The following is a 19,954-nucleotide window of genomic DNA, read 5'->3' as shown; positions in this document are numbered from 1 at the left end:
CTAAAACAGTGTGTTTTGGTTGAAGTGTTTGGGAAATCTCAGCTCAGTTTACAAAGGCCAGTGTGCGTCCTCTCCACATCGAGAGAGACAAACTGGGCAATGAACGTACACTGGTCAGGCTTCTGACCAGGGCAAGACAGTACAGTTCTGGGGTGCAAGGCTGGGGAGCTGGGGGTAACTGGCTGGATCCTCTCTATTGTTGGTTCATGAGTGTCTGGGGAAAACATTCGGGCAACTCAGTTGAGTGTGTCCCTGCCGGTGGAGGTCGGTGTAAGTGCTGCACCTGCCAGAGGTTTGTAGCTTGCCAAACAGATACTTGAGGTTGGTGGGACAGAGGGCTCAGTGGTCTCACAATCCAGGTTGCACCCCAGGGGCCCCATCACATTTCCTCAGGTGTTTCGAGACTGTTTTATGTAGTATTGAGATAGATGTGTCGGTTCCAGGACATTAGAAAGACAAGGTGGGCGAGGTAATATTTTTTATTGGACCAACATCTGTTGGTGAGAGAAACAAGCTTTTGCGCGTACACAGAGTGCTTCTTCAGGTCTGGGAAAGGTACTCAGAATGTCACAACTAAATACAAAATTGAACAGATAGTTTATAGCATAAGTAATTAGCACATATTCTGAGGGACTATTCAGGGTGAAGCGGCCCATGTGTTAAATTGTTATCTGTGGCTATGGGGAAGCTAAGGTGCAGATGGCACAGCTGCTCCAACATGGGCCTTAGGAAGGATGCAGTATGGGAGTGTGAACATCCTAACCTAAAGGACACCTGGCAAAGCAGCTACAATCGAGGCCTTATGATCCCATGCCAGAGCACAGAAGTTCTGCCAGACTCCACATATGTATGTAGAACGTGTGGGCATCCTGAAGTGTTTATTGCCCCACTTTACTCAGGGACAGATTCTGCCCCCTTTACTCATGCACATTAGCACCTTCTATCTTACTTTATGAGTAGTCTCTATGAAATCAATGGGACAACTTATTAAGTATCACACTCCACAGAAGCATATTGGAATCTGACCCTAAATCAGTAGCCTGCTAAGGTCTCCTCCTGGAGAAAGCCAGCAAAGCAACACAAATGTGACATTTCTAGGCCAAGCTGTTCTTGTGCAATTGGGTGGGGGGAAGGAGTGTTAGGAACCTCTTAAAGCATCTAGCACACTTGTGTGCATGATCAAAATAATACCTCTCCGTCAGAACTATCCTCCAGTAGAATTTCCCATCTCTTGGAAACTTTGTCTAATTTGCCTCAAGCTGTGGAAAACTCCCTTAGTAGAGAATCTCACACACTAATATTTGTGTGTGTGTGTAGACAGCCTAGCTAGTGTGTGTGTGTGTGTGTGTGTGTGTCCCCAAATGGACATTATAGTGGAAAAGGAGAGTCACCCTTGACTAAGGAGTTCGTGCTATGTCACCATAGCATTGTACCTGCCATAGCTTCTCTTGTTTCCAACGGAGGGAGTCCTAGCCTTTTCCCCCCTATGCTCCACTGTGCTTTAAATCCTTCACACAGAAAATTCCTTACACTCTTGGCTCTTATTCCTTCAGGACATCTCTCTTCTCATCAATTCTGACTGTTGAGTAGCCTGAATTCAGTTGTTCCAGTCCCTCTCTTTTCAGTTATGTTCTCAGCTTCAGAGGATAAATATTAATAGCTTCCATCTATACTGTGCTTCTTTTGCAAAGAATCCCGAAGAGTCTTATGGTTCATATGTACACGGGGACAACTTGAGCCCCCCATGAAACGTAGCCAACTCTGGGATGGAATGTGGCAGCTGGTTAGCAACATACAGCAACAATACACAATGGTTTAAGACAAGAAGCAACAATAATCATTACATTTATTTGAAACTCCAGTGGGGAGTCCACGTTGGCAGAATATAATTATTTGTTTTGGATGTTAGCCAGAATACTTGGAATAACACTCCTACTTTTGCAACAAGTACCATAGGATTTTGAAATACCTAACCTTTCTATAGTGGCATATTTACAATGGACACATTATACAACTAACACATATTAAGATAGGTTAATACTAGTACATGTTAGGATTCCAAATACAACCCCATTAATATTATGGATAATTATCCAGGTCACAGGCTATAGAGCAGTGGTGGGGGGAGACCATTAGAATATTCTTTCTGCCTACACCCATTATCTTTAACTACTGCTCAGTACAGAGGTGTCACAGATACACCGTACGTATTTCTAAAACAGATTTTTAAAAGATGTATTGCCCCTTTCATTAACGTTTGTTAGTCTAAACTGAAAGACTTGGAGCACACACTGGCTGCTTCTTTGCCTTTTATATGTTCCTTTATTTTATCTGTAGCTTGCTCACTAACGTAACCTCTCATTTTGAGGCTTAGCACACTGGCAGGGACGACAGACTGGCAGTAAGGAATAGTTTGAGGGTCAGATCTGGGAAATTCTCTCCCTTATACAAAGTAGCTTGAAAACTTACTCCTCTAAGGGAGGAATAAGCATGCAAACCAATGGAGGCTTTGAGTGGTCTGAGCAGGAAGTATTTCTTCAGCCCTATTAGCTAGAGAGGTCAGTAAATACCTCCCCCATGTGTTTAGACACCCTGTCTGTGAGCAAGCGAAAACCCTGGGCTCTCAGAGTAGGAGATTAGCTGAAGATAAGACTCTGGGGAAGTATGAGACAAATTACATTTCGCAAAGTGAAGGCATTGTTTCTATGTTTGCTTATATATTGATTTTGGTCTTAGATGGCTGGATGTGAGTACTCAAATAAAACAGCTCATATCTTTTCTGCATGTTTGTTTGGGATTCCAGGCTTGCTCAAACAAGTCACGGGCTGCTACATGAGCCTCTAACTCATGCTGGTACCCTTTCCCAAGGGGCATGGCAGGCTAGAAGACAACAGAACAGAGACCTCTCATGTTATGTTTGGAGTGCTAGTTCAGAACTGACATGAGTAAACCTGCCACTGACACTACTTCGTGCTCTACTCAGGCACTTCCTTGGAAGTCTATTAGAATACAGGCCAAGTCTGACTCAACTCAGTTCAGGAGATCACATGACCACAGCGGATAGCTGCAGGCAAACATCACAAATCTTTTCCCTCTTGCTATGTAAGTTCAGGAAAGCTTGAATAGTCTTCAGTTTACAGGAATAGAGGTGACAGATGTTCAGTAGATGGCTGAGGGGTTAAAAAGCCCTTTTATGTCTCTCCGTGGTATTTGGACCCAGCCTGGCCTGCAGCTGGGTGCAATATAGATGTGATCTCACTGTGTATGTTTGGCAGAGGCATGCTGCTACAGAGAGTTTGATGCTAAGAGCAAGAAGCGCATCCAAAACCCTCAGAGTCGCCTTCAACACTGCCTAATACTCTCTGGACGCTGCTTTAGCTTGGATCATTTCTTGTCTTACTATCTGCACAGGGGAGCAGGAACAATCCCCTTTCTTGATTTATATTGTCATCCTAATGGGGTTCAGAGACTGCAGTTATCTTACCTCTTCCCTACAGCAGTATTTGCCTTAGATTGCATGTTTAGGGCTCTCTCTTTCTCTGATCCTTGTAACCCCTTTTCCTGCCCTTGTGATTGTATACTGGAGACCAGGTCTACAACTCTTATTCAAAGTCCAGTTACAGGGCTATTCACCATTACAGACCTCATTTACATGAGATTGCTCACAGAGAAGGGTATCAGTTTTCTTCACACCAGAATTCCACAGCATATTCAACATTTAATTTGCTTGAGAGAAGCTAGCAGTCTCCTGCTGGGTAGCTGCACTCTTTGTTTGCTCTCTTCCTGTGTGGGACTTTACTCTTTCAGTGATATTGAAATTCATCACATTGCATGCAGGTGTCTGTGGTTTTCTCCAGATCATGCTGTAGAATTTGGTTGTGTCCTCCTATGTCTGCTACTTAGCTGGGTTTTTGTTTTTGTTTGTTTTTTTGGGGTGGGGGGGGAGGGGAAGAGCAGGAGAGAAGGTATCACTTGGAATTTGATCACTGCTCACTCTGTATCTTCTTATAACTCACTAATGAATATATTAACTTCTGATTTCTATTGTAGCCAACGTGGTACTATTCATACATCTTCCCCTACCTTTGGAGTCTTTTCATTACTTAAGATTTCTAACCCAGGCTGTAGTAATTTTCAAGAGGGTAAGCTTTTCTCCATCTTCTTCTTTTGGGGTGGGGATTCTCTATGAACACCTTGGCGCAATCCACACACTGCACTACAGCCACTTCATTCCTTGTATTCACTAAATCAGTAATTAGGTCAAAAGATAAGGTTGTTTAGCATGTCCTGTTAAATGTGTTGGTAATTCTTGAACTTTTCTCTGAAATAGTCACATGTGGAACATTTTCCATTGGAACTGATCTCAGATTAATTAGCCAACAGCATAGATGGGGGTGGGAAGTAGGTTAGGAAGGCCTGTTTATACAGATATCAATATACAGGGCAGGGAATTGAGGATGGGATTGGAATATTTCACCAACTCCAATTCAGTCCACGTCAGCAGACACAGATCATTCTCACTGGATAGCTGTTCCACAGGCTATGGGGAACGAAGTGAGGATCTCAGTTCTGATTCTAGGATGACAGATATCCCAGACATCTATGAGAACTCTCAGACACCAAGGACTCAATGGGCTGTGATTTCCTCTAAGTCAGGGGAGAAGTGCACTGTAGGGAAAGCTTGCTTTTCTGCAAATAAGGAGAGGACTTCCATCTCCAGGTCTCATCAAGCCAACAACAGACAGAACATCAGAGAGGCTCATACTGCTCTCCTGTCTTAAAAGGGATCTCCTCACTCAGCCCAACATATGCCATTTCCTTGTCAGGTTTGAATGGATTTGACAAGGGGCACCACTCCAGCATGCCCAGATATACCCAGCACCCCAACCTTCCCAGAAGTCCAAGAAGGGCAGAGAATTGAACTTTTCTATGATAATTTGGAAAGAAAAATTAGCAGCCAAGACCCACCCAGCAAGTATGAATCAAAGTTGGGTCATGCAGAGCCAACAGCATCTGTATTTGGCACATATAGGGAGCAAACCACCCACACATGTGTTCAGGGCATTTCTTTGTACTTTTCAGATCAAATGCAGCTTTCTATGCTAGTTTGGTCTGGCCCACATATTTCTGATAAACTCTAATCTTGTCCTGCAGCACTCCCTACTCCTCCTCCACCCCCATGTTATTTCAAGTCCTGGACTCCGCTTATCCTTCAAAACATTACTAAGTAACACATTACTAAGTAACAACATCCTCTTGCCAGCTCTGACTGCCCCACCCCACAATCCATCCTGCTGTTTATCAGCAGCAGTCTGTTCTGTCTAAACTTGCATTTGTAAGATCTTCAGTGCACAACTGCTAAGATAAAGTCTGCACAGTACCTCGCACACTCTGGGTACTACATAAAAACAACAAACTTTTAGGCTACCTCTTTTTAGGCTAGCATTTTGCATCAGCACTTTACAAAGCAGGCAGGTATCAATGCCCTGTTTTACAGATGGGGAAATAGAGGAACAGAGCGGTGAAGTGACATGACCATGCTGGGAACAGAACTCAGGTCTCCTGAGGGCTAGTCCGTTGCTCTATCCACTAGGCCAGTCTCTCTCATATCGACGATAAGAATACTCCTAGGAAGCTGACAGGCTCACATCTCCCTTTGCTAAGAGACCAGCATCAAGATTCCGTTTTCTAATTCATTGTGCTACAATTTGCCCTCTGCAACTACAGTTCTTTGATTCCTGTAGTCTGCCAGAGGCAGACAGAAGCGCGTGTGGGGAAGTGAGGGAGCTTTAGGAGAGCACTCTCTGGACAAGACCTTCTCTCTGAGGATCTGAAGTTACATTTTAACTTGAAGTCCCAAGCTGTGTGACTGGATGGGGCAGGAGATTATGAGTGGGATAAAGAGCCTTTCCCTTTCACGTTATCAGTTCTAGACAAGCTCCGACCAGTAATTACCGACCAGTAATTACCTCCAACACGGTAATTACTCTAGAGGTCATAATTCCTGTTGGGCAAGTCTCTGCATTACACCTAAAACTATTCAAGCCCTGACCTCACTAAAAGAAGAAAGTCCAAGAACTGCAGAAGCCAAGGAGACTAAAATCCCTGCACTCTTGCTTAAAAAGGGCCCTTCCCAAAGAGGTCCAATACACACATGCAGGGAGAAGCTGGCATGCTACTGACTGTCTCACCTGTTCTGAAGGTTTCAATCTCTAGGGCTGTCAGCCCAACACCTTCCTTTCACCAGCACTAAAATTTCCTCTGAAGAAAACACAGCAAGCCACGCAGGTGACAGTAGCTATATATTATTTATTCTGCAAAACGGAGGTATCTTCTATGGAGTTAAACACTGGTATCACAGCCTAGTGTTTCTGCACTGCAATATATGACTGCGTATATACACACACGATGTACAGCCACTGTACAGACATCTTCTCTTGCCCTCGCCATAACAGAGCCCTCCCTGCTGATGCTGTCCATAATACTGGTGGTGAGGGATAAGTTTGTGACCCCTTCCCATATTCATGGGGTTTCCCAGAGAAGAAGGTGAAATGCAAAAGCCACATACATGTTGATAAGAGAGCTGCATCAGCACCCAAGCCCGGGGTTCATCACAGCCTGGATCCAGGTTACAATTCATGACAGAACCTGGCCACCACCTGGAGTTATTTCATTCTCACCTCAGTCTTCATTCGCTCCTCTAGGCGAGTTCCTGGTGGTTGCAAGGCACACCTCTCCTCCCTACATCAGGACACTGTCAATATTCCCTGTTCACCGTGGTCCATGTTCCAAAGCCGGTAGAACTCTGCAAAGTCCACATAGGGCTCAACACGTCCATCCTCATCTGGCTGGAGTGAGTGGGAGGGGCGGGAGCGGAAGAGGCCCCCATCTGAGCTCGAGCTGCTGCTCTGGGTATGGGTGTTTGTGGACTGGAGAGTCACTGTTGGGCTCTGACTGCAGAAAAGTGGCGGGAGAGAACACAGACATGTACATTTTAATCAGTCCATGCCTAGTGCATCTCAAATGCCAATGCCTCTTAACCGTATCAAATTATCCCTCCCCGTGGCTAACAGAAACATGTAGCTGCGGTCCCTCACTCCTCCAGGAACATTATGGAGACATGTTCAGATCCACTCTGATATTCACAGGTGATAAGAGAGCTGCCTCATCACGACAGGCCTGACACACGGAGCAATTGAGGGGTGGAGGACAGAGTAAGAAAAAACTGAGGGTGAAAATCAGACTTCCTTCCTTGCCCCTACAGCAGAGTCTGTCAGCAAGAAGCACTTTTCACCATGTGAACTGCAACGTGGATACGGCAGCTCCACTGTTCCTGGAGCAACTGGAAGGTGGGAACCAAAAAGTTACTGGCACAGCAGGAGGTGTACGCCCCTCTCTATGGCAAAGGTGGCGCTGAAATCAAAGCCAACCATGATCTTGCATGGTGGAGAAACGTCCCTCCCCAAAAATATGATGTAAATTCAACCTTTCTTTTCTTTTCTCCTGCGTGCAATCCACCAGCCAGCCAGGCGACCTGCACAGCCACAGCCTCTCCATGGGCCAGCCGGCTGACCTGAGGCCCTTGGTCTGAGTCCAATGGAGTGGGTGAGCCCAGACTCCCCTACCACTGCCCAGGCACTGACTACTAGACCACCCAGTCCACCAAGGATTCCATTTATTCCACCACCCAAACCACACTGAGTGAGAAGCAGGGAGGGACAATTGGTACTGAAATAGCACACGTCATTTACTTAGTGAGCGTGGGTGTGGCTTCATCCAGGGTGGAGCTGCTGTGGGCACCATTGACCATCTGGCCTTGGGAAGGCATGACAAGGGACAGCGTTACGCTGGTCTTGCTTGTGCTCTGGGCACTGGAGTATGGCACAGAGACAGGATAGATGCGGCCTCCTGAAAAGTGGGGGGAAAAGGAACATAACAGCTGTCATGAGATGTGGGAGAGTGCATGGAAACCCCAGTGTCTGTAGTTCCCCACAACTGCCAGAGGGGCGTCCTGGCCTACTGAGATCCCGTATGTCCCCAGTTGCTCTCTCCAGTGCCCTCCAGCCTCTGAATCACACCGTGTAAGGACACCTTGGACACCTGGTATTGAAGTGATAATTCCCTTAAGGATGTGGGGGAACAAAATCTCCATCAAAGGCTTCTTCCCCTGGCATCAGGTCAGTGTTGGCAGGACAGAGGGGTACTAATCTCCACTCCACCCACCCTCTTTTTCCTGTTCTCTCCCTCCCATACCTTGTGTCGGGGTCAGCATGGGCTGGCTCATCTCGCCCAGCGGGTACCCAAAGTTCCTCACCAGCAGCGTCATATCCTCATGCCAGGGGCAGAACTTGGATCGTTCCCCACCACTGGCAAAGGTGTCACAATGGATCCGCTTAACCCGGTCCACCACAGCCTGAGCCACGGCATCTAACGATGTTTGCTTAGCAAACTCGGTGGCGATCATGGCTGCGATCTCCTGACCGTGGAGAGAGAAAAGGACTTTAGGAGAGTATTGTGGGGGAACCCTGACCCAGCCATCCAGCGTGAAAGGTTCTTATGGTAACTGCCCAGTCAGATAGTTGGAGAGGCCTGAATGTCCCACCCTGAACTGACCTTTGTGGTCTGGAACCATCCCACTGCCCCAGTGGACTGCTCCATTTCAAGACAGGGAAAACAGCCTGGAAAAACCACTCTGCCAGAACAGCTCACTCACCCCACTGCAGACTGGGATGATGCATCCAACCATGGTGGTGCTAACAGGACATCTGTGCAAGGCAGCTTGCATGAGTGGAGCTGGCACGGATGGGATGATTTAACACCTTTGGGAATGCCTCCAGCCAGGAAGTTCTCACCTGATTGGCCTGCCCGGGCCCGTGAGCCGCCTCCAGAGCTTTGTAGAGCCCTTCTGACATGAGTACCAGGAAGCCAGTCACCCCATCCAATGGCTGCCCTCCATGGATTTCAGGCTCAGCTATGATGGGCTTAGATTTAGCAGCACTGAACGGAGAAAGCTGATTTAGTATTTAATAGAGTGACGCAGGCAGGTGGAAGGGGGAACCTGCCTTCAGAAGAAAGCAGGACTGGGGAGAGAGCAAGACCACAAAGTTGAACTTTTTCTAACCTGAGCAGTTCAATATCAGTGTAGCCATATTTGACCTTGTAATCTCCAATGCGCCGGGTGCTCTCTTGCCCACAGATAGTTCCAACTTGCTTTATTTTCCCTGCATCCAAACCTGACAGATAAAGAAAAAAGTTCATTGATTCTTTGATATACCTCCTGAATTTCCTGCACTTGTATCCTGAGGAAGGAGAAAGGAAACACCCATAGTTAAAGACACCACAAAGGGTAAACTAAGGGACATGAAGAGACATCAAGAAACCTTCAGGAACTCAACAGGGAAGGGAGGAAGAGCAGCTCATCCTGTCCCAGTTTTTAAAGGAGACGGCTTTTCCCCATCAGTTGCTCCAGGAACTTTAGAGAAGAGCAAGAGAGCACACACACATACACACTGAATTGGACACTTGGTCCTGGGACAAAAAGCCCACGACCAGTTCCAAAGCCACCGCTAGCTGCAGTGCTGGGTGTACAGGAATTCCAGAAGCACAGTCAAACTTTACAGCAAGGTTGCCTGTAGACCCTGCAAAAGGGGAGAGAAGGGTGTCTTATGTGAAATAAGATGCAAGGGACTCTGTCCAGCTCCCTCTCCATCTGCGACTGCCATCCCAGCCCCCAGCCTTCAACCCCACTACACCATCTTTGTAATCCAGGGGTTGAGTGGATGAGTTGAACAAGCAAATTCAATGCCTCTCACAGATTAGGTGCCTACATTAACATTAGCTGCTCCGGAGAAAAGGGTAAAAAACCCACCAATCTGAGCCGCAAGCAGGCACTTATATGGCAAAAAAGTTAGAAGGAATAGGAATACAAACACTTTTGCTTCAGGGCATAAACCAATCACTAACTAGCTGCAGTGAGAAAGGAACTTCTCATCTGGACAGGTTAGTTGTCCATTCTGGGGGTTCTAGCACCTTCCATTGAATCATCGGGTCGTGACTACTATTAGAGACAGAATGCTGGATTAGGCAGGCCTCTAGAGTCTGATCTGCACTGGCAAGTCCCATGTTCCTAATTATGACTGGACAATAGGCACAAAAGAATTTTGGAAAAAATTAGTTCTAAAAGGTGACTGTCGCCACCCCATGGTGAACACAGGAGTCCAGGTCAGACTCCCATCTGATTCCAATCACATTCACAACGTGGATGGTCCAACATCTACTCCCAATAGGAAGGCACAGCCCTGAAATCTCCTGCAGGCTGAGACTGACTCAGTCATTTAGTGTGGCTGACTTGCTGGCTCCTGGCATGGATGATTCTTGAGATTGACAGACCAATACAAAGAGGCTCCTGGTTTGCCAACCAGTCAGTGTGTATGATCCAGCCTTTACATATGCCTGTCAGTCTCCAGTGTTGCATAAAGGCCGCTTGGAGTTAGATATCAATTGCCAGTAAAACCAGAAGGCACAACTAAAATGCAGCTTAACCAAGTAAGGGAGAGCATCAGGAACAATGTTAAACTTCTGATACAGTTCACTGACACTAGAGGTGGATGTAACTGCAGACAGAATCAAGTAGGATACACTGGCTGGCTAACGGATTGGGTGTGCAGGCAGCAGAGTGCGCAGCATGGGGTCCTGGGGAAAAGGAGCCTTATTTGACTGTTTAGTCCATAAGCCTCAGACTACCACTGGTTTTTGTGGGTGCTCGGTTGCATATATCACAACCCAGAATGCCCCTCCAGCTCATAGCTACTTCCCAGGAGCTTCTGGGGAACAAGATGTAAGGTGCTGGACTGACAGCCCTTGAGACAAAATCCTCTCTATCCCCACAACAGATACAGCACAGGGGGTAGTAGCAGTGCGAGCTCCAATTCCATATTATTCCTCATTAATGTATGTCAACCTAGCCCTGGAGGGACCTAGTCTGGGTGAGAAGGGAGTTCAGTCACCATGGCTCATTCATTCCTTGGCCTCTCTGCTTGACTGCCAGCAGAAGTCCAAAATACTGCCAGAGGAGAGGGGGGTTTTGTGAGGCAGACACCAGTATGGATGGAACTGGACCCTAGCCCTGACTGCTCTTTCATCACCTGCATCAGCATGCAGAGGGCTGCCTATCTCTGGATCCACTGAACACAGCTCCCCTCTTCCTGGGACTCATCACAGTCCTAATCTGTTCAGGCAGGGCAGAAAAGGTGGGGGAGTTGCATTGTATGTAAGAGAGCAGTATGACTGTTCAGAGCTCTGGTATTTAACTGCAGAAAAACCTGAGAGTCTCTGGATTAAGTTTAGAAGTGTGAGCAACAAGGGTGATGTCGTGGTGGGAGTCTGCTATAGACCACTGGACCGGTGGATGAGGTGGACGAGGCTTTCTTCCGGCAACTAACGGAAGTTACTAGATCGCAGACCCTGGTTCTCATGGGAGACTTCAATCACCCTGATATCTGCTGGGAGAGCAATACAGCAGTGCACAGACAATCCAGGACATTTTTGGAAAGTGTAGGGGACAATTTCCTGGTACAAGTGCTAGAGGAACCAACTAGGGGCAGAGCTCTTCTTGACCTGCTGCTCACGAACCGGGAAGCAAAAGTGGATGGGAACCTGGGAGGCAGTGACCATGAGATGGTCAAGTTCAGGATCCTGACACAAGGAAGAAAGGAGAGCAGCAGAATACGGACCCTGGACTTCAGAAAAGCAGACTTTGACTCCCTCAGGGAACTGATGGGCAGGATCCCCTGGGAGAATAACATGAGGGGGAAAGGAGCCCAGGAGAGATGGCTGTATTTTAAAGAATCCTTATTGAGGTTACAGGAACAAACCATCCCGATGTGTAGAAAGAATAGTAAATATGACAGGCTACCAGCTTGGCTTAACAGTGAAATCCTTGCTGATCTTAAACACAAAAAAGAAGCTTATAAGAAGTGGAAGATTGGACAAATGACCAGGGAGGAGTATAAAAATATTGCTCAGGTATGCAGGAGTGAAATCAGGAAGGCCAAATAACACTTGGAGTTGCAGCTAGCAAGAGATGTTAAGAGTAACAAGAAGGGTTTCTTCAGGTATATTAGCAACAAGAAGAAAGTCAAGGAAAGTGTGGGCCCCTTACTGAATGAGGGAGGCAACCTAGTGACAGAGGATGTGGAAAAAGCTAATGTACTCAATGCTTTATTTGCCTCTGTCTTCACGAACAAGGTCAGCTCCCAGACTACTGCACTGGGCCGCACAGCATGGGGAGGAGTTGACCAGCCCTCTGTGGAGAAAAGTGGTTTGGGACTATTTAGAAAAGCTGGACGAGCACAAGTCCATGAGGCTGGATGCGCTGCATCTGAGAGCGCTAAAGGAGTTGGCAGATGTGATTGCAGAGCCATTGGCCATTATCTTTGAAAACTCATGGCGAACGGGGGAGGTCCCGGACTACTGGAAAAAGGCTAATGTAGTGCCCATCTTTAAAAAAGGGAAGGAGGAGGATCCGGGGAACTACAGGCCAGTCAGCCTCACCTCAGTCCCTGGAAAAATCATGGAGCAGGTCCTCAAGGAATCAATTCTGAAGCACTTAGAGGAGAGGAAAGTGATCAGGAACAGTCAGCATGGATTCACCAAAGGCAAGTCATGCCTGACTAATCTAATTTCCTTCTACGATGAGATAACTGGCTCGGTGGATGAGGGGAAAGCAGTGGATGTGTTATTCCTTGACTTTAGCAAAGCTTTTGACACGGTCTCCCACAGTATTCTTGCCAGCAAGTTAAAGAAGTATGGGCTGGATGAATGGACTATAAGGTGGATAGAAAGCTGGATAGATTGTCAGGCTCAACGGGTAGTGAGCAATGGCTCCATGTCTAGTTGGCAGCTGGTTTCAAGTGGAGTGTCCCAAGGGTCGGTCCTGGGGCCGGTTTTGTTCAATATCTTCATTAATGACCTGGAGGATGGCGTGGATTGCACCCTCAGCAAGTTTGAAGATGACACTAAACTGGGAGGAGAGGTAGATACACTGGAGGGTAGGGATAGGATACAGAGGGACCTAGACAAATTAGAGGATTGGGTCAAAAGAAATCTGATGAGGACAAGTGCAGAGTCCTGCAGTTAGGATGGAAGAATCCCATGCACCGCTACAGACCCGGGACCGAATGGCTAGGCAGCAGTTCTGCAGAAAAGGACCTAGGGGTTACAGTGGATGATAAGTTGGATATGAGTCAACAGTGCGTCCTTGTTGCCAAGAAGGCCAATGGCATTTTGGGATGTATAAGTAGGGGCACTGCCAGCAGATCGAGGGACGTGATCTATTTGACATTGGTGAGGCCACATCTGGAGTACTGTGTCCAGTTTTGGGCCCCACACTACAAGAAGGATGTGAAAAAATTGGAAAGCATCCAGCGGAGGGCAACAAAAATGATTAGGGGACTGGAACACATGACTTATGAGGAGAGACTGAGGGAACTGGGATTGTTTAGTCTGCGGAAGAGAAGAATGAGGGGGGAATTTGATAGCTGCTTTCAACTACCTGAAAGGGGGTTCCAAAGAGGATGGCTCTAGACTGTTCTCAGTGGTAGCAGATGACAGAACGAGGAGTAATGGTCTCAAGTTGCAGTGGGGGAGGTTTAGGCTGGATATTAGGAAAGCTTTTTCACTAGGAGGGTGGTGAAGCACTGGAATGCGTTACTAGGGAGGTGGTGGAATCTCCTTCCTTTGAAGTTTTTAAGGTCAGGCTTCACAAAGCCCTGGCTGGGATGATTTAGCTGGAGATTGGTCCTGCTTTGAGCAGGTGGTTGGACTAGATGACCTCCTGAGGTCCCTTCCAACCCTGATATTCTATGATCACTTACCCAGCTGGGAGAAGCGGAAGAGCTCATCCTCATTCTCCGTGGTGTGGTCCACGTTCAGCTGTGTCACCTGCAACCCATCCACCGTAGACTTGCACAGCAGTGCGCGGTTTGTACCTGTGGTGGGAGCAGCATGTGAGGACCTGGTGACTATAAAGAGGGGGTGAAGAGGTGGAAGAGAGGGAGAAAATCCAAAGAGATGGTAGGAGAAAAGGGGAACAAGGAAGGAAAAGAGGGAAGGGAATGAAGAGCACACAAACCTTCACTGCAATCTCCTACAAATAGCCCCTCAATAGCATACAAAACAATCTGGACCAACCCCTAATCCAGTCTTCAACCAGTGCCTGCAAACACAGACAGTTCCTTTCTTCCCTAGGGAACCACACTACTGTACTCAGCCCCTTTCCCACGTGTCTTTGGTCACAAACTTTAGAACAGCCAACCTTTGGAGAGGCGCAGACCTAGCAACCAGCTTCTGGACCGTTTTGATTTCACTGCCATCCCCAATTAACTCAAGTGCATTTCTCACAATGTAAGAAGCAATCCAATTGTTTCCCAAACTCAGGTTCTCCTCACTATGCCAGAGCTGCAGCCACCCTCAGAAATATCAAGATCAAGCGGGTGAAGAAGAGGAACACACCTACATTGGCGATGTAGAGCTTGTTGTTGAGTATGACAGCCACAATAGCCATAGCTCCTCCAGAGATCTCCCGCTCCAAGGCCTTCAATCTCTCCAGAATCTTCTGGTACTGAGAAGGCAGCTGGTGGTGGGGTACTCCCTAGAACACAGGATAAGAGGGGAGCTTAACCCTACACAACCCATGGCATCGAAATCACAACCAGACACTGTAAGCTCTTCAGGGCAGGGACCATCTTTAATCTTGTGCAGAGGTGAGCACATTGTTTAGCACTGAAAAATAATAGTGCCAGATTTGACAGACCTTGCAGACAGAAGTCCTGTTTACTGGCAGAACAGACACTTCATAAACACAGAGGCCATGCCCACTTCCCTGCCTGTATGCCTCAGCCTTGTCTTAGAAGGAACGCGCCTATAATGGTGAGTGCGGAGTTTAGTCTCCATGACCCATTCAGTTCTTGGCCTCTCTGCTGAGACTAACAGTAAGGGGTCCAAGTAGTGCCAATGGTAATGGTGGGTTAATGTGATGTGGGAATGCCGGGAATTGGATTGAGATCCCTAAATCATTTCACACAAGCCAACAAACGATCACCAGAGGGTAACAATTTTCAGTTACATCCTCCCGTGGGCCAGACCGAGGCCAGTGACCTAGAGGCAAGAGGCTTCAAATCCCATCTAGCAATTTGGAGGGGGCAGGAATGCATCCCTTCACTAAAATCAGATTACCTCTGGCAGTTGGGACTGAAGGCTGGCCTTCTCTGCCAAAGCATCATCAATGGACTCCAGAAAACTTCTTTCTGCCACATCAAAAGCCTACGAGGGGACAGGAAATATTAACAGGAGACAAGTTAACAGCAGCTGTTTTGCAAACACAGCAATCTGATGTCTGCTTACCTTCCATCCTAACAAAAACTTACACTACTCAACAACTTTACAAACTGATGTATAGACTTGTATATACACAGGGATCACTATACCCACCAGTGACGTGCAACCACTTTGAAGTGGAGTGGTGAAACTGGGTAACAGCACGTAGGAATATTACGCAACAGTTAAGGGCAGGAAATGAAAAATTAAACTCACAGGGAGACCAGAGAGATCTACTGCTGCTTTAGGAAACGGTTTCACAATCCCATCTCCCCATATCCTAAATGTTTTCCCTTCACTCACTATCATAAACAAAAAAGGTCAATGGTGACCAGATACCCAACACAATTAATATTAACAAGCAGAGGGAAGGAACACAAGCCAAAATATGGAAAGAAAAGGTTAACGAATGTTTAGATAAATTAAATGTATTCAAGTTGGCAGGGCCTGATTAAATTCATCCTAGGGTACTTAAGGAACTAGCTACGCAATCTCAGAAGCATTAGCAATTATTTTCAAGAACTCACAGAGGAGGGATGAAGTCCCAGAGGACTGGAGAACAGCAAACATAGTACCTATCTTTAAAAAGGGGAATGAAGAGGACCCAGGGAATTATAGACCAGTCATCCTAACTTCAATATCTGGAGCGATACTGGAACAAATTATTAAATAATCAATTTGTAAGCACCTCGAGGATAATAGGGTTATAAAGAATAGCGAGCATAGATTTGTCAAGAACAAATCATCCCAGTCCAACTGAATTTCCGTCTTTGACAGAATTACTGGCATAGTGGAAGCAGTAGACGTGAGTGATATATCTTGTTTTTAGTAAGGTTTTTGACACAGCTCCACATGGCATTCTCATAAGAAAACTAAGAAAAATGCAGTCTATAGACGAAATCACTATAAGGTGGGTACCCAACTGGTTGAAAAACTGTACTCAAAGAGTATTTATCAATTGTTTGCTATCAAACTGGGATAATGCATCTAGTGGGGTCCCTCAGGAGTCAGTCCTGGGTCTGGTACTAGTCAATATTTTCATTAATGACTTGGATAATGGAGTGGAGAGTATGCTTGTAAAATTTGTGGACAACACCGAGCTGGGAGGGATTGAAAGCACACTGGAGGACAAGATTAGAATTCAAAAAGACGTTGACAAATTATAGAACTGGTCTGAAATCAACAAGATGAAATTAAATAAAGACAAGAGCAAAGTACTTCACTTAGGACAGAAAAATCAAATGCATAACTACAAAATGGGAAATAACTGGCTAGGGGGTAGCACAGCTGAAAAGGTCCTGGGGTTATACTGGATCACCAACTGAATATGAGCCAACAACGTGATGCAGTTGCAAAAAAGGCTAATAGCATTCTGGAGTGTATTAACAGGAGTATTGTATGTAAGACGTGAGAGGTAACTGTCCTGCTCTACTGGGCATTCCTGAGGCCTCAGCTGGAGTACTGGGTCCAATTCTGGGCACCACATTTTAAGAAAGATGAGGATGAATTGGAGAGAGTCCAGAGAGCAACAAAAATGGTACAAGGTTTAGAAAACTTGACCTATGAGGAATGATTTAAAAAAAACTGGGCTCATTTAGTCTTAAGAAAAGATGACTGAGGCAGGGACCTGATGACAGTCTTCAAATATAATAAGGGCTGTTACAAAAAGGATCGTGATCAATTGTTCTCCATGTCAGCAGAAGGTAGGACAAGAAGTTAATGGGGTTTAATCAGCATCTATGGAGATTTAGATTAGATATTAGGAAAAACTTTCTAACTAAAAGGGTAGTTAAATTCTGGAATCGACTTCCAAAAGAAGTTGTGGAATTCCCACTGTTGGAGGTTTTTAAGAAACAGGATGGACAAACAACTGTCAGGGATGGTCTAGATTTATTTGGTCCTGCCTCAGAGCAAGGGGTTGGATTTGATGAACGTTTGATGTCCCTTCCATCTCTACAGTCACTTTGTTTCTCCTTATAATCCCCTTCTTAAGCTGACCTGTTCCTATGTCCAAGAAAGACTGAATGCAACTTCCTGCAGAGTTGTCAACACTGCACTAACGGAAATCGGGTGACAGAGGAAGGCTAGGCGAAAGTGAAATGAATAGTGTTGTTCCACATTCTCAAGCCAAGTGCACTCCCAGCTCGTGCCAGATGTCCACAATCTTCTCCCCACCCTTTAAGAGCCAGGACATTGCTTATCCTAAGGCAAAAAGGAGAGTGGGGTGTTGATACAGGGGGAGGCATGGGGTCTTCACAGCAGAATTCCATTACCTGCAGCAGGACCCGGCGCACATCAGCATCACTGTGATCTGCATTTAGCTGGCCCAGCAACAGCTCCGCGGAGAGCCTCTGGCCCACGAAGTTGGTGACCCGGTTGCCATCGTAGCCATTGAAGACCCCATAGAGATAGTAGTTGTTCTCACTCCTGCCAGAGAGGGTCAGGGTGGAGGGGTTAAGCGCGGGTGTGAGGTACAACGACAGGGACGGATAGCACCACTGTGAGCCTCTCCTAACAAGCCTTGTACACTCTAATTCTGCCCCATTTCTGACCCCTACTGTAAAAAGCCACACACCACTTCTGTCCTGCCTCTCCATCTGTGAGCTTCTATCTCCACCTGCAGCCCCCTTACCTGAATTTCAGCCAGTTATCCTCCCATGGGTGGCCTTCTGTCCCCTTACCATCTGCACTGTAGGAACGATTTGGAGCTGAGCCCACCCCAGACAGCTGGCAGAGGGGCAAGTCATCTGTCCAGCTTGGCTGCTGCTCCTGGGGAACAAAAACAGGAAAGATCCCATGTAGAATCCCAACTGGTTCAGAACTAGGGACACTGGGTTCTGCACAGGATGGAGCACCATCCTCCTACTTCATCACAGTCCTGAACGCAGCTACCCAGCCAGTGACCTCTTATTCCTTGCTGCCCCAGCGAAATTACTTAACACCACTCTCCCACTCTGAAGTTGAGAAGCCTGCAGCACTAGCTGCACCTCCAGCCCTCGCTAACAAGGAAACAGGACTGGAATGCACATCAGAATCTCGCACTCAAAAGAGCAGAGCATTAACTGCCCCAGATGAAGCCTGGTGTAATCTTTCATGCTTCTAGGGCAGGAGTACAGGTGAACTTGGGGAACAGACTGATCAGGTTTTGTGCTGCACACATCCAACCGCAGCCAGCAAAGGAACATGAAACAATCTACTGTTGTGAAGGTAAACAGTGAGGAACTCTTGGGGGCATAATTACTCCACCCTGCACACAGACAACTTTTCCCCCAAAAAACATTTCCTCCAGAAAGCTGCACAGTCACTTCCCAAAACCATCCCTTCAAAACACAGCGCACACCTCCCCACCCAAATCAGCTTTCCCATATACATGCCTCCTATAGACATCTGCTTCCCTGAACAGAAAGACACTGCTTCTAGGTGAGCACACACCACACATCCCTGAGCATGCAGGTAACCCCCCCACACACACACACACTCATATGCTGGCAGGGGTCTCACACCCCTCCCTAGAACCCTCACAGTCATCCAGCGGGGAGTATAATCCCCCTCACTCACCCCCTCCCTGTGCCCCTCAGACACCCAACAGCCACCCCCCTCCTCCCCTGTGTTCTCTCCACACCCCCACCCCCAGGCGGGGAGACAGGGTAGCCCCACCCCCTTGCCTGTGCCCCCCATAGACACCCCACCCCTCTGCCTGTACCCCCCATAGACACCCCACTCCCTACCTATGCCCCCATACACACCCCCTTGCCTGTGCCCCCATACACCCCCCACCCCCCCACCTATGCCTCCCATACACACCCCCTTGCCTGTGCCCCCATAGACACTCCACCCCCTGCTTGTGCTCCCCATACACACCCCCTTGTCTGTGCCCCCATAGACACCCCACTCCCCGCCTATGCCCCCATACACACCCCCTTGCCTGTGCTCCAATACACACCCCACCCCCCCACCTATGCCCCCCATAGACACCCCACTCCCCCGCCTGTGCCCCCCATAGACACCCCCTGCCTGTGCCCCCCATAGACACCCCACCCCCCCGCCTGTGCCCCCCATAGACACTCCTACCCCACAGCCCCGCGTGTGCCCCCAGCAGGGGAGTCACCTCCTCCCCACACAGCGCCGGGCCATTGCGGGGGGGAGCTCTCACTCACACTCTGCAGCAGGCTCCTCCTTTGCGCCGCCATCTTGCAGCAGCCGCAGAGACACGCCGGTCCCAGCCCCGCAGAGGGCGGAGGCGCCGAGAGCGGCGTCCTGGCCGGGCCAGGCCGGGCCGGCGGGTTTGGGGAGCGCGCAGCGCCGCCTGGCGGGCAGCGGGAGCGCCGCAGGGGCCGAGCTGGGGCGGGGGCGGCTGCCTGGTGCTGGTGGCCCGCCCGCCCGCAGCCTGGGGAGGGGTTTCCCTGAGCCTGCGGGCCCCGGGGGACTCACCCCCCTGGGCTGCCCCACCGTGCGCAGAGCGGCACCCCCGGAGCAGGATGTGGATTAGGGTTGCCCACTTTCTCGTGGCACAAAACTGAACCCTCTAGCCCCGCCCCTTCCCTGAGCGCCCCCCCCCCCCCGCCCAGCAAGGAGTTGG

General features: G+C 48.1%; 1 protein-coding gene across 2 annotated transcripts; it reads right to left on the bottom strand.

Annotated features, from left to right (window-relative positions):
• Window positions 1-6,289: 6,289 nt before the first annotated feature.
• Window positions 6,290-19,645, bottom strand: TAB1 (TGF-beta activated kinase 1 (MAP3K7) binding protein 1). Of its 2 annotated transcripts, none has more exons than XM_077830115.1 (11): window positions 19,533-19,645; window positions 18,008-18,144; window positions 17,649-17,802; window positions 15,235-15,321; window positions 14,512-14,650; window positions 13,875-13,988; window positions 9,122-9,233; window positions 8,853-8,997; window positions 8,254-8,476; window positions 7,752-7,908; window positions 6,290-6,954 (listed from the first exon to the last, which is right to left on the bottom strand). In XM_077830115.1, the coding sequence occupies exons 1-11, from the start codon at window positions 19,563-19,565 to the stop codon at window positions 6,747-6,749; spliced, it is 1,509 nt and encodes a 502-aa protein (XP_077686241.1). In that variant the 5' UTR covers window positions 19,566-19,645; the 3' UTR covers window positions 6,290-6,746. The 2 variants fall into 2 exon arrangements, with proteins under 2 accessions (XP_077686241.1, XP_077686249.1); XM_077830123.1 differs by having other exon boundaries at window positions 6,786-6,950.
• Between the last annotated feature and the right edge of the window lie 309 nt (window positions 19,646-19,954).

This window comes from Eretmochelys imbricata, chromosome 1 (genome assembly GCF_965152235.1).
Source record: "Eretmochelys imbricata isolate rEreImb1 chromosome 1, rEreImb1.hap1, whole genome shotgun sequence".
Lineage (NCBI taxonomy): Eukaryota > Metazoa > Chordata > Testudines > Cheloniidae > Eretmochelys > Eretmochelys imbricata.
The sequence above is the reverse complement of the archived record's forward strand: the minus strand, read 5'-3'. Positions and strand labels throughout refer to the sequence as shown.